Source organism: Lipotes vexillifer, unplaced genomic scaffold (assembly GCF_000442215.2).
Source record: "Lipotes vexillifer unplaced genomic scaffold, Lipotes_vexillifer_v1.1 scaffold1011, whole genome shotgun sequence".
In the NCBI taxonomy this organism is placed as follows: domain Eukaryota; kingdom Metazoa; phylum Chordata; class Mammalia; order Artiodactyla; family Lipotidae; genus Lipotes; species Lipotes vexillifer.
Genome location: NW_006787698.1, coordinates 4,700,257 through 4,710,172, shown reverse-complemented (window position 1 = coordinate 4,710,172; position 9,916 = coordinate 4,700,257). Strand labels below are relative to the sequence as shown.

General features: G+C 56.0%; 1 protein-coding gene across 6 annotated transcripts in view; it reads right to left on the bottom strand.

The window, feature by feature from the left end:
* Positions 1-1,403: 1,403 nt before the first annotated feature.
* Positions 1,404-9,916, bottom strand: part of PDE4A (phosphodiesterase 4A) — a 44,304-nt gene continuing 35,791 nt past the window's right edge. For 3 of the 6 annotated variants that reach the window (XM_007460665.1, XM_007460664.1, XM_007460667.1), the window contains 8 exons: positions 9,571-9,794; positions 8,407-8,505; positions 8,146-8,310; positions 7,492-7,591; positions 7,210-7,364; positions 6,854-6,976; positions 6,213-6,395; positions 1,668-2,348 (listed from right to left, as the gene is read on the bottom strand). In XM_007460665.1, the coding sequence (XP_007460727.1) occupies positions 1,668-2,348; positions 6,213-6,395; positions 6,854-6,976; positions 7,210-7,364; positions 7,492-7,591; positions 8,146-8,310; positions 8,407-8,505; positions 9,571-9,794 (1,730 nt within the window). Of the gene's footprint in view, positions 2,349-6,212; positions 6,396-6,853; positions 6,977-7,209; positions 7,365-7,491; positions 7,592-8,145; positions 8,311-8,406; positions 8,506-9,570; positions 9,795-9,916 lie in introns of all 6 variants that reach the window. The other 3 variants (XM_007460666.1, XM_007460668.1, XM_007460669.1) reach the window with 2 other exon arrangements.

Genomic DNA, 9,916 nt, shown 5'->3' with positions numbered 1-9,916 from the left:
AGGAATGGAGACTCCCATCGGGAGACCCCCAACCCCTCCTTCCCCTGAGTCAGTGGGGGAAGGGCAAGTTTATTTTCCCTTTTTGCCTCTGTAGAATAATTTACAAACCAACCTTACAGTATGTACAAAAAAAAGAAAGAAAGAAAGAAAGAAAAGAAAAGAAACAAAGAAAGAAGGAAAACCAAAAAAAAAAAAAAAGGCCCACTCCGGTGGCCGGCTGGGACTGAAACTACTTTCGCTACAAAAATGAACCCTGTACAGCATCATGGGGGTGGGAGCGGGTGGTACTCCCCACAGGGAAGGACAGACAGATGGAAGGCTGGGGGGAGCTGGGGGCTACAGTACCGTGTGCTCCGAACTGGAGGGGAGAGAGATGAGAGAGAGAGGCCGGTCCTGCCCAGCTGCAGAGCCAGGCTGAGGGGCAGAGCGGAAGGGGAAGAGGGGGTCTTTCTTTCCAAACAGCCCCCCATGGCTTGGAGAAAAATGGCCTTGCATCTGTCTGTCGTATTGCTTGGGGGAAGAGCTAGGGGTAGAGGGGGAGGCTTGGCAAGGTGCGGGCAAAGGAGAGATGATCTTGGTTGCCAGGGTGGGAAGGGCTGCCCAGAAAGGGGATGTGGGTGTACACCGTTATTGCTTCCTCCTAGGGCAAAGAGTCGGGGAGGGGGGGCAGGAGGATGCTGGGGAGGGGGCTGTGCCCACGATGGGGGCTCCAGGCCTGGCCCTACTCCACCCAAGGTGCAGGTGGGAACCACTGCAACCCCCCCTCCTATGGCCGTGGGAATCATTAAGGCAGAGACAAGAGGAGAAGCAGCTGGAAGGAGGGGTGCGGCTCCAAGCCATCCCCCGCCCCCGCAAACGGAGAAAATTCAAACGGAAACCAGACTGGAAGGGGAAAGGGGTGGCCGGTGGAGTAGTGTGGATCACACCCTCATCAAACCTCAGACCCCAGGTGGGTGGTGTGAATGTCCCTCCAACATCCTACCCCTGCCTCCTAAAATCCCCCCATCTCCCCGCTGCCCGTCCCCCAAGTCAGTATTGCCAGGTTTGTGCAAAATGAGGCTGAAGACTTCTGGGGGGGAGGGCAGAGAGCTCATGGGGCGCCCCCTCCCCGCCCCCAGAGGCCCCGCCCAGAATGGCTATTCCTGGCTGGGTTCTAGAGACCCTCCCAAATTCAGAAGAAAAGTCTGGAGGGAGACCCTACACCAGGTGAAGAGCCCGAAGAGGCCGGAAGACTGAGCCTGGAACCTGGGGCGGTTGCGGGGGGGTGGGGGGGGTGGGGAGGTGGGGGGGGAAGCGGGGGTGGGTCAGAGGAGGGGGTTGGAGCTGGCCGAGGGGAGCTGGGTACAGGAGCATCTACAGTTGCTGTGTTTCATCCTGGGCTTTTTTGTGTTTTTTTGTTTTTTTTTTTCTAAAAATGTAACAATTAAAATTCCAAAAATAAAATCCCTTCAGGGACCTCAGCCCCTTGTTCCCCAGCCCCCACCTCCAAAAAGAGGCCCCATGGGAGGGGGTGGGGGGAAAGGGGAAAAAAAGAAAAGAGAAAAAACCCCACTTTTCTGTTTTCTTTTTTCTCAGGAGGCCCAAGAGTCTTTGAGGCAGTGGAGGAGGTGGGGGGGTGATGGTGGTGGCGGGAGGCAGGGAGGCCAACGGGTTGTAGAGGCTGAGGCTCAGGTAGGGCCTCCAGCTGACCCCCACCCTCCAGGAGCTGGGAGTGTGGATGGATCCTCGCCCGATGTTCCTGTGCAGGCGCAGCATGCCCTTTTGGCAGCCTGATCCTCTTTTTGGGCCCCCACCTCGGCCGCCGTGGAGGGGAGGCCCAGAAGGCCCGGGTCCTCCTCTGGAGGGGGCGGGGTCCTCAAGAAAGGCAGAGGGAGGCTCTCAGGAGACAGGGCAGGGGGGCTGCTGCAGCCTACAGATGCACCTGGGGGCGTGGACGCGTCCTGACCCTTAGCCACACTATCTGCTGAGTCTGCTTGCTGTGTCAAGTACATTTCCTCTACCTCCACCTCCGTAGACTGGTCCTGGCCATCGACCTCCAACGGTTCCTCAGCTGGGAACAAGTCCTGGGCGGTGGACAATTCCTGCACTTCAGTTGCACCTGGGGCAGTGGACACCTCCTCCTCCTCTTCCTCCTCCAGCGTCAGCTCAAACTGGAACTTATCCGGTGGAGGGGGGTGGCCTGGTCCCCCGGGCTCCTCCTCGGGTGGTGGCGATGGGCTCTGCCGAATGGCGCTGTAGTACCAGTCCCGGTTGTCCTCCAAAGTGTCCAGGATCTCTTGGGCATCTGGGTGAACCAAGTCGGCCCACGTCTCCCACAGCGGGTGTACAATGTAGTCGATGAAACCCACCTGAAGGAGGGAGAAGGAAGAATAAACCAGGGATCTGCTGGTGCAGATGGCACCACCATGCTGCAGGATCTAATACAAATTTTTTTTTAAGTCTTTATTGAATTTGTTACAATATTGCCTCTGTTCTATGTCTTGGTTCCTTGGCCACGAGGCATGTGGGATCCTAGCTCCCCGACCAGGGATCGAACCCACACCAACCCCCGCACTGGAAGGTGAAGACCCAACCACTGGGCTGCCAGGGAAGTCCCAAAGATCCCGCATGCTGCGTGGCGTGGCAAAAAATAAAAAAAATAAAAGATGTTGATACCCTTGGACCCAGCAATCTTGCTTCTCCAGAACCACCCTGGAAAAACTCTTGCACAAGTAAGAAAAAAAGAAAAAAAACACCTCTGAGATGCAAACAAAAACTGGAAACACCTCCATATATACATCAGTTGGGAATCAGTTTATTTTTTTAAGTTATTATTATTTTCTTTGGCCACACCATGCAGCACGTGGGATCTTAGTTCCCCGACATTCCAGGGAGGAATGGTTGGAGCTTCAAGAGCATCTGTGACCACAAGAGACATCTCAGGAGAGAAGTCCCAAGCTTTGCATGATAGAAGAGAAACACTGAAAGTTCTGGGGTGCCTGCCAACTATGTGGAGCCAGAGAGAGCCAAATTCCCTTTCTCCAGACTTTCCTTACATAAGAGAAAAAAAAAAAAACCAATAAAGCTTTATCCTCTTTGAGTCACTGTGAATTCCTAACTACTAAACACTTATATGTCCACCAACAGAGCACTCACTACACAAACCATTATCCATCTGTCTCTGTGGGAATACTATACAGTAGTGAAAAGGGATAAGCTTAATCTATGTGTAATAATGTGGACAGATCTCCAAGTCATTTTTGGAAAGAAAAGGCAAGCTGTATAAAAATAGGTATACATTGGGATTCCCTGGCGGTCCAGTGGTTAGGACTCCGCACTTTCACTGCCAAGGGCCCAGGTCAATCCCTGGTCAGGGAACTAAGATCCTGCAAGCCATGCAGTGCCACCCCCCCCCCCAAAAAAAGGTATATATTGATACAGTTTATATTTTTTAAAAAAGCTAAACCCACAAACTATTGCTATTAAGTTGCTTGTGAACATAAATACATAATAAAACAAGCAAAACTGGTTTTCATCAGGGGTCTGGGGCTATGTGCATGCCCTGGGAACATTTGGAAGTGTTTGGAGACATTTTTGGTTGTTACCGCAGGAAGGGGAGGGTGTTCCTGGCATCTAGTGGGTGGAGGCCAGGGATGCTGCTCAACACCCTACAATGCACAGGACGGTCCCACCACAAAGAATGATCCAGAGCCAAATCCCAACAGTGTTGAGGCTGCATAACTCTGGATGGGAAGGGCATACACACCGAACAGGGAAGAGGAGGTCTCACCAGGGAGGAGGCTGGAAGCAGGGAGAGTGAGAAACTCTCATGTTCACACTTGTGTTGTCTTTTATGAGACTGTGTTTCTGTCCCTCTCGTTAAATTAAAAAGGCACGTGATGAAGACGAGTCATTTAGCTTCATTTCAAAATCCTCCAAGGGACTTCCCTGGTGGTCCAGTGGTTAAGACTCCGCACTTCCACTGCAGGGGGGCACGGGTTCAATCCCTGGTCAGGGAACTAAGATCCCGCATGCCACGTGGCGTGGCCAAACAACAACAACAAACTCCACCAAAACTCAGGCACAAAATGAGTGGCCAGGTTATAGGGAAACCGAGAGGCTGAAAGGACATGAAGTCTGTAACTAAGGGCCAGGTTAAGTGTTATGACTGATGTTACGGCAGTTGCTACAAGTGAGTTACAACTGTCTGGGTGCAAAACTACAACTTATGAGTCCAGAGGCTCAGTTCAATTGTTTTGTGGAGGAGAAAGTGTTGCCTATTTCCTATCAGGATAGAGAAGGAAAAAACAAAGACAAACTTGACACTGTGTACGGGCAGGTTAGGACCTCTTGGGCCTTTGGAGCTCCAGGCCGGTGTAGGGTGAGGAGGCCCGCCCTGCTGTCTTCCAGTGGTGCCGAGACTGTACCTGAGACTTCTCCACCGAGGCCGTGTGCTTGTCGCACATGGGGCTGATCTCCATGCCACGCTCGCGTTCACGGTCGCCCTGCTGGAAGAACTCGGCCATGATGCGGTCGGTCCACTGGCGGTACAGCTCCAGCGGCTTGGTGGGGTTGCTGAGATCTGCACAGTGCACCATGTTCCGTAGGACCTGCATGGGGTGGGGGACCTTCAGAGGCCGTGTCCCCGTCCTAGTCTGAGGCCTCACACTTCCTTACTTCCCCTTTGGAAGGAGAGTAGGGGAGAATGGGTAGCGGGGAGATGGAGAAAGGTAGAAGAGGTGCGGGAAGAGGGTCGGTGGGTGGGGGAGAGAAGGGGAGAGATGAGACGAGGCTGATGAGCAAAGGGCAGAGGGAGGGAAGGGAAAAGAGGCGGTGGGGAGACAGGGGTGTGGGGGACATGGAAACGGGTTGACGAGGAAAGGGAAGAGCGAACCGGAGGAAATGGGGGGGAGATGGGATGGAGAGGTGGGAGTTGGAAAGGGTTGCATGGAATAGAGAAAAAGAGACAGGAAGATGGGCAACCTGGGAGCTGGAGCAGAGGGAGGGGCAGACCTAAGTGGGGGAGGGGAGGGTCCAATCTCCCTATACGGTGTGGGGAGGGGGGCACCTGGATGCGGTCGGCATAGTTATCCAGCAAGAGGACCCCCGAGCTGGTCACTTTCTTGGTCTCCACCATGGTCTTCAGGTCAGCCAGGAGGGTCATGTGCTTGGACATGTCCGTGGCCAGCACCTGTGGGCAAGAAGTTCTCACAGGGGCCATCGAAGCCTGGCTGCCCACTGTACTGACCTGGGCAGGGCCTCTGAAGTTTTCACTCCGCACAATCAGCCGCCACGACCCACTCCCAAAGGACGCCTCCCCCACTAGGGGCCTTTCTGTCCCAGACTCAGACCTGGCCCTCCCCAATGCCCCCTTGCTCCAAAGGTGACCTTTCCTGCTCTGTCCCCGCCCCTCGCCCCGCCCACCATGTCGATGACCATCTTGCGCAGGCTTTGCCGCTGGCGCTTGCTGAGGTTCTGGAAAATGTCGCAGTTGTCTTCCTGCAGCAGCTTGAAGCCCACGGCCAGGTGGTGATTCTCCAGCACCGACTCGTCATTGTACATGAGCGCCAGTTCAGAATCTGTAGCCCAGGCAGGGTCGGGCAGTCAGGGGAGGGGAGGACCCACCCAGGGCGCCCCCCGCTGGGAGGGGCACCGCAGGCCCCGCAGCCAGCCCAGCAGGCCCCGCCCCCGTGGCGGGCCACTTACTGGTGTTGATGAGAAACTGGTTGGAGACCCCAGGGTGGTCCACATCATGGATGGAAGCTGCGAAGAGGGCGGCGAGAATCTCCAGGTCCGTGAATACGGCCTGGGGGCAGAGGGAGATGGGTTTGAAAGATGGGGAGTCAGAGAGACAGGATAAGAGAGAGATGGGGAGTCAAGAAAGATGGGGAGGGCTTCCCTGGTGGCGCAGTGGTTAAGAATCCGCCTGCCAATGCAGGGGACACGGGTTTGATCCCTGGTCTGGGAAGATCCCACATGCCACTAAGCCCTTGAGCCACAACTACTGAGCCTGCTCTCTGCAAAACTACAACTTATGAGTCCAGAGGCTCAGTTCAATTGTTTTGTGGAGGAGAAAGTGTTGCCTATTTCCTATCAGGATAGAGAAGGAAAAAACAAAGACAAACTTGACACTGTGTACGGGCAGGTTAGGACCTCTTGGGCCTTTGGAGCTCCAGGCCGGTGTAGGGTGAGGAGGCCCGCCCTGCTGTCTTCCAGTGGTGCCGAGACTGTACCTGAGACTTCTCCACCGAGGCCGTGTGCTTGTCGCACATGGGGCTGATCTCCATGCCACGCTCGCGTTCACGGTCGCCCTGCTGGAAGAACTCGGCCATGATGCGGTCGGTCCACTGGCGGTACAGCTCCAGCGGCTTGGTGGGGTTGCTGAGATCTGCACAGTGCACCATGTTCCGTAGGACCTGCATGGGGTGGGGGACCTTCAGAGGCCGTGTCCCCGTCCTAGTCTGAGGCCTCACACTTCCTTACTTCCCCTTTGGAAGGAGAGTAGGGGAGAATGGGTAGCGGGGAGATGGAGAAAGGTAGAAGAGGTGCGGGAAGAGGGTCGGTGGGTGGGGGAGAGAAGGGGAGAGATGAGACGAGGCTGATGAGCAAAGGGCAGAGGGAGGGAAGGGAAAAGAGGCGGTGGGGAGACAGGGGTGTGGGGGACATGGAAACGGGTTGACGAGGAAAGGGAAGAGCGAACCGGAGGAAATGGGGGGGAGATGGGATGGAGAGGTGGGAGTTGGAAAGGGTTGCATGGAATAGAGAAAAAGAGACAGGAAGATGGGCAACCTGGGAGCTGGAGCAGAGGGAGGGGCAGACCTAAGTGGGGGAGGGGAGGGTCCAATCTCCCTATACGGTGTGGGGAGGGGGGCACCTGGATGCGGTCGGCATAGTTATCCAGCAAGAGGACCCCCGAGCTGGTCACTTTCTTGGTCTCCACCATGGTCTTCAGGTCAGCCAGGAGGGTCATGTGCTTGGACATGTCCGTGGCCAGCACCTGTGGGCAAGAAGTTCTCACAGGGGCCATCGAAGCCTGGCTGCCCACTGTACTGACCTGGGCAGGGCCTCTGAAGTTTTCACTCCGCACAATCAGCCGCCACGACCCACTCCCAAAGGACGCCTCCCCCACTAGGGGCCTTTCTGTCCCAGACTCAGACCTGGCCCTCCCCAATGCCCCCTTGCTCCAAAGGTGACCTTTCCTGCTCTGTCCCCGCCCCTCGCCCCGCCCACCATGTCGATGACCATCTTGCGCAGGCTTTGCCGCTGGCGCTTGCTGAGGTTCTGGAAAATGTCGCAGTTGTCTTCCTGCAGCAGCTTGAAGCCCACGGCCAGGTGGTGATTCTCCAGCACCGACTCGTCATTGTACATGAGCGCCAGTTCAGAATCTGTAGCCCAGGCAGGGTCGGGCAGTCAGGGGAGGGGAGGACCCACCCAGGGCGCCCCCCGCTGGGAGGGGCACCGCAGGCCCCGCAGCCAGCCCAGCAGGCCCCGCCCCCGTGGCGGGCCACTTACTGGTGTTGATGAGAAACTGGTTGGAGACCCCAGGGTGGTCCACATCATGGATGGAAGCTGCGAAGAGGGCGGCGAGAATCTCCAGGTCCGTGAATACGGCCTGGGGGCAGAGGGAGATGGGTTTGAAAGATGGGGAGTCAGAGAGACAGGATAAGAGAGAGATGGGGAGTCAAGAAAGATGGGGAGGGCTTCCCTGGTGGCGCAGTGGTTAAGAATCCGCCTGCCAATGCAGGGGACACGGGTTTGATCCCTGGTCTGGGAAGATCCCACATGCCACTAAGCCCTTGAGCCACAACTACTGAGCCTGCTCTCTAGAGCCCGCAAGCCACAACTACTGAAGCCCGCACGCCTAGAGCCCGTGCTCCACAACAAGAGAAGCCACCGCAATGAGAAGCCCGCGCACCGCAACGAAGGGTAGCCCCCGCTCGCCACAACTAGAGAAAGCCCGCACGCAGCAACGAACACCCAACGCAGCCAAATATAAATAAATAAATTTATAAAAAAAAAAAAAGAAAGATGGTGAGTCAGGAGAGAGAGGAACGGGGTCAGAGAGAGATGGACGTCAGAGACTCAGGGTCAGAGAGATAAACAGAAGATTGGAGATGGATAGTGTGGGGGGCAGCTGGGGAGACATGGGGGCCAGGCGATGCTCACATCCAGTGCAGGTGTGGCCAGCAGCACGTGGGTGGACTGCAGCACGTCAGCCGCGTGCAGGCTGTTGTGGTAGGCCACATCGGGGTGGTAGTGGTCCTCCAGGGTCAGCATGTATGTAACCATTGTGTCCACCGGGATGCGGAACTTTTTCAGCAGGTCCCGCTCCTGAGGGCAAGAGTAGGGGGCGGTGACCCCCATACCGGCCCTCTGCTCCCTGCCCTGCCCCCTCCCTTGCATCCAGCCCCACTCAGCCCACCCTACCTGGAATATCGTGTACATGATGCAGCTGAGGGAACGGCCCCCCGCATAATCCGACACGCAAAAGATGTTCAGGCCCCACTTGTTCAGATTTTCCAATTCCTGGTGGAGATGGAGGCCAGAGGTCAGGAGCCCCCAAGGCCCAGGGTCCTCTAGACTCTTTTCTAGGAGTTCAGAACCCTGGTCTGAATACTGGCACCATTATCGCTCACCCAGGAGGTGGCATGCTCAGCAGTATAGAATTTACTGCCCAGGTCCTACTGGGCCAGAAAATAACAAAGTAACCCCAGAGTCTACTGAGTGTGTATTATCCACCAAGCACTGCACTAAGCGCTTGATTTCACATGGCAGGTGACAGAACCAAAACTCAGAGCAGTGACATGACTTACCCGAGACCTTGCATCTCACAAGTGGCAAAGCTAGGATGTGAACCCAGCGTGGCTGACCCCAAAGCACAGCTCAGCCTCAGTTAAACTGCTCTTGAGCGCTGAGAGGAAAGGAACATGGGCTAATTTTCCATGTCTCCCCAGAATTCAGAACAGCACCAGCACATAGTAGGTGCTCAGTAAACACTGAATGACTGAATATAGCCCTGGCCAGTACTGGCACGCAGAGGGTTACAATAAATGTCAGCTGAGGAGCCACTGAGCTTGCATCAAGTCCACTGTACAAATCATTGTGGGAGCCCCTTGGCTTAAAATTTCATGGAAAAGCCAGGAGGCGAATCCAGGTCTGGTCTGTAGTGGATGCTGTTTGGGTTCTGCCCAGATTCCCTTCACTGGTCTCAATGCACCCATCACCCAGCTGCTGGGGCTGTTGCTTACAAAGTCTCACAGCTGCCCCTTGTCAAAAATCTGCTCTTCCCTCACAGGAGGCTATGTGGAGGGGGTGATGCCATCCACCCTGGGGACAGCCCCCAGCCAATGACTGACACAAGGGTATAAAATGCCAGCACACTTGCCTCAAGGTGGGCTCAACTCAGTGCTGTTGTTCATACTCCAGAGCCCCCTGTGGACACCAGCTGAGACCACTCCCTCTCTCCTGAGAGTCTCATAAAGCAGGTACACCCGAATCCTCATCTCAGGCTGATCCAAAGCCCAGTCCTTCTTTGGGGCCCAGGAGAACCCTGCCCCTCTCCAGCCCAGTCCCCCCTGAGGCCCCACCCACTTGGGCCAGGAGTTCCTCTTGATCTGTCTTCACCCCAAAGCGGGGGATGCTGGAATCGTTCAGGCTGCTGCTATGCATCAGCTTCTTCACCCCGGTGATCTGAGACATGGGCTGGAACTGTGGCCCAGGGGGCGGAGGCTGCTGGGAAGGTCTCTGCCGTGGCGCTTGCTGTTTTTCTCGATCCTTCATTGCGGGTGATGGGATCTCCACTTCATTCTGCTTGTCTGCAGAAGACAGAGGAGAAGCCAGCATGAGAACCTCACAGAGGCTCCCTCATCTGGCTCTCAGACCCCCCCCCCCCCCCAACCCCCCAAGCCCTGGGAAGGCTCCCCAAGGGGGGAGGCCC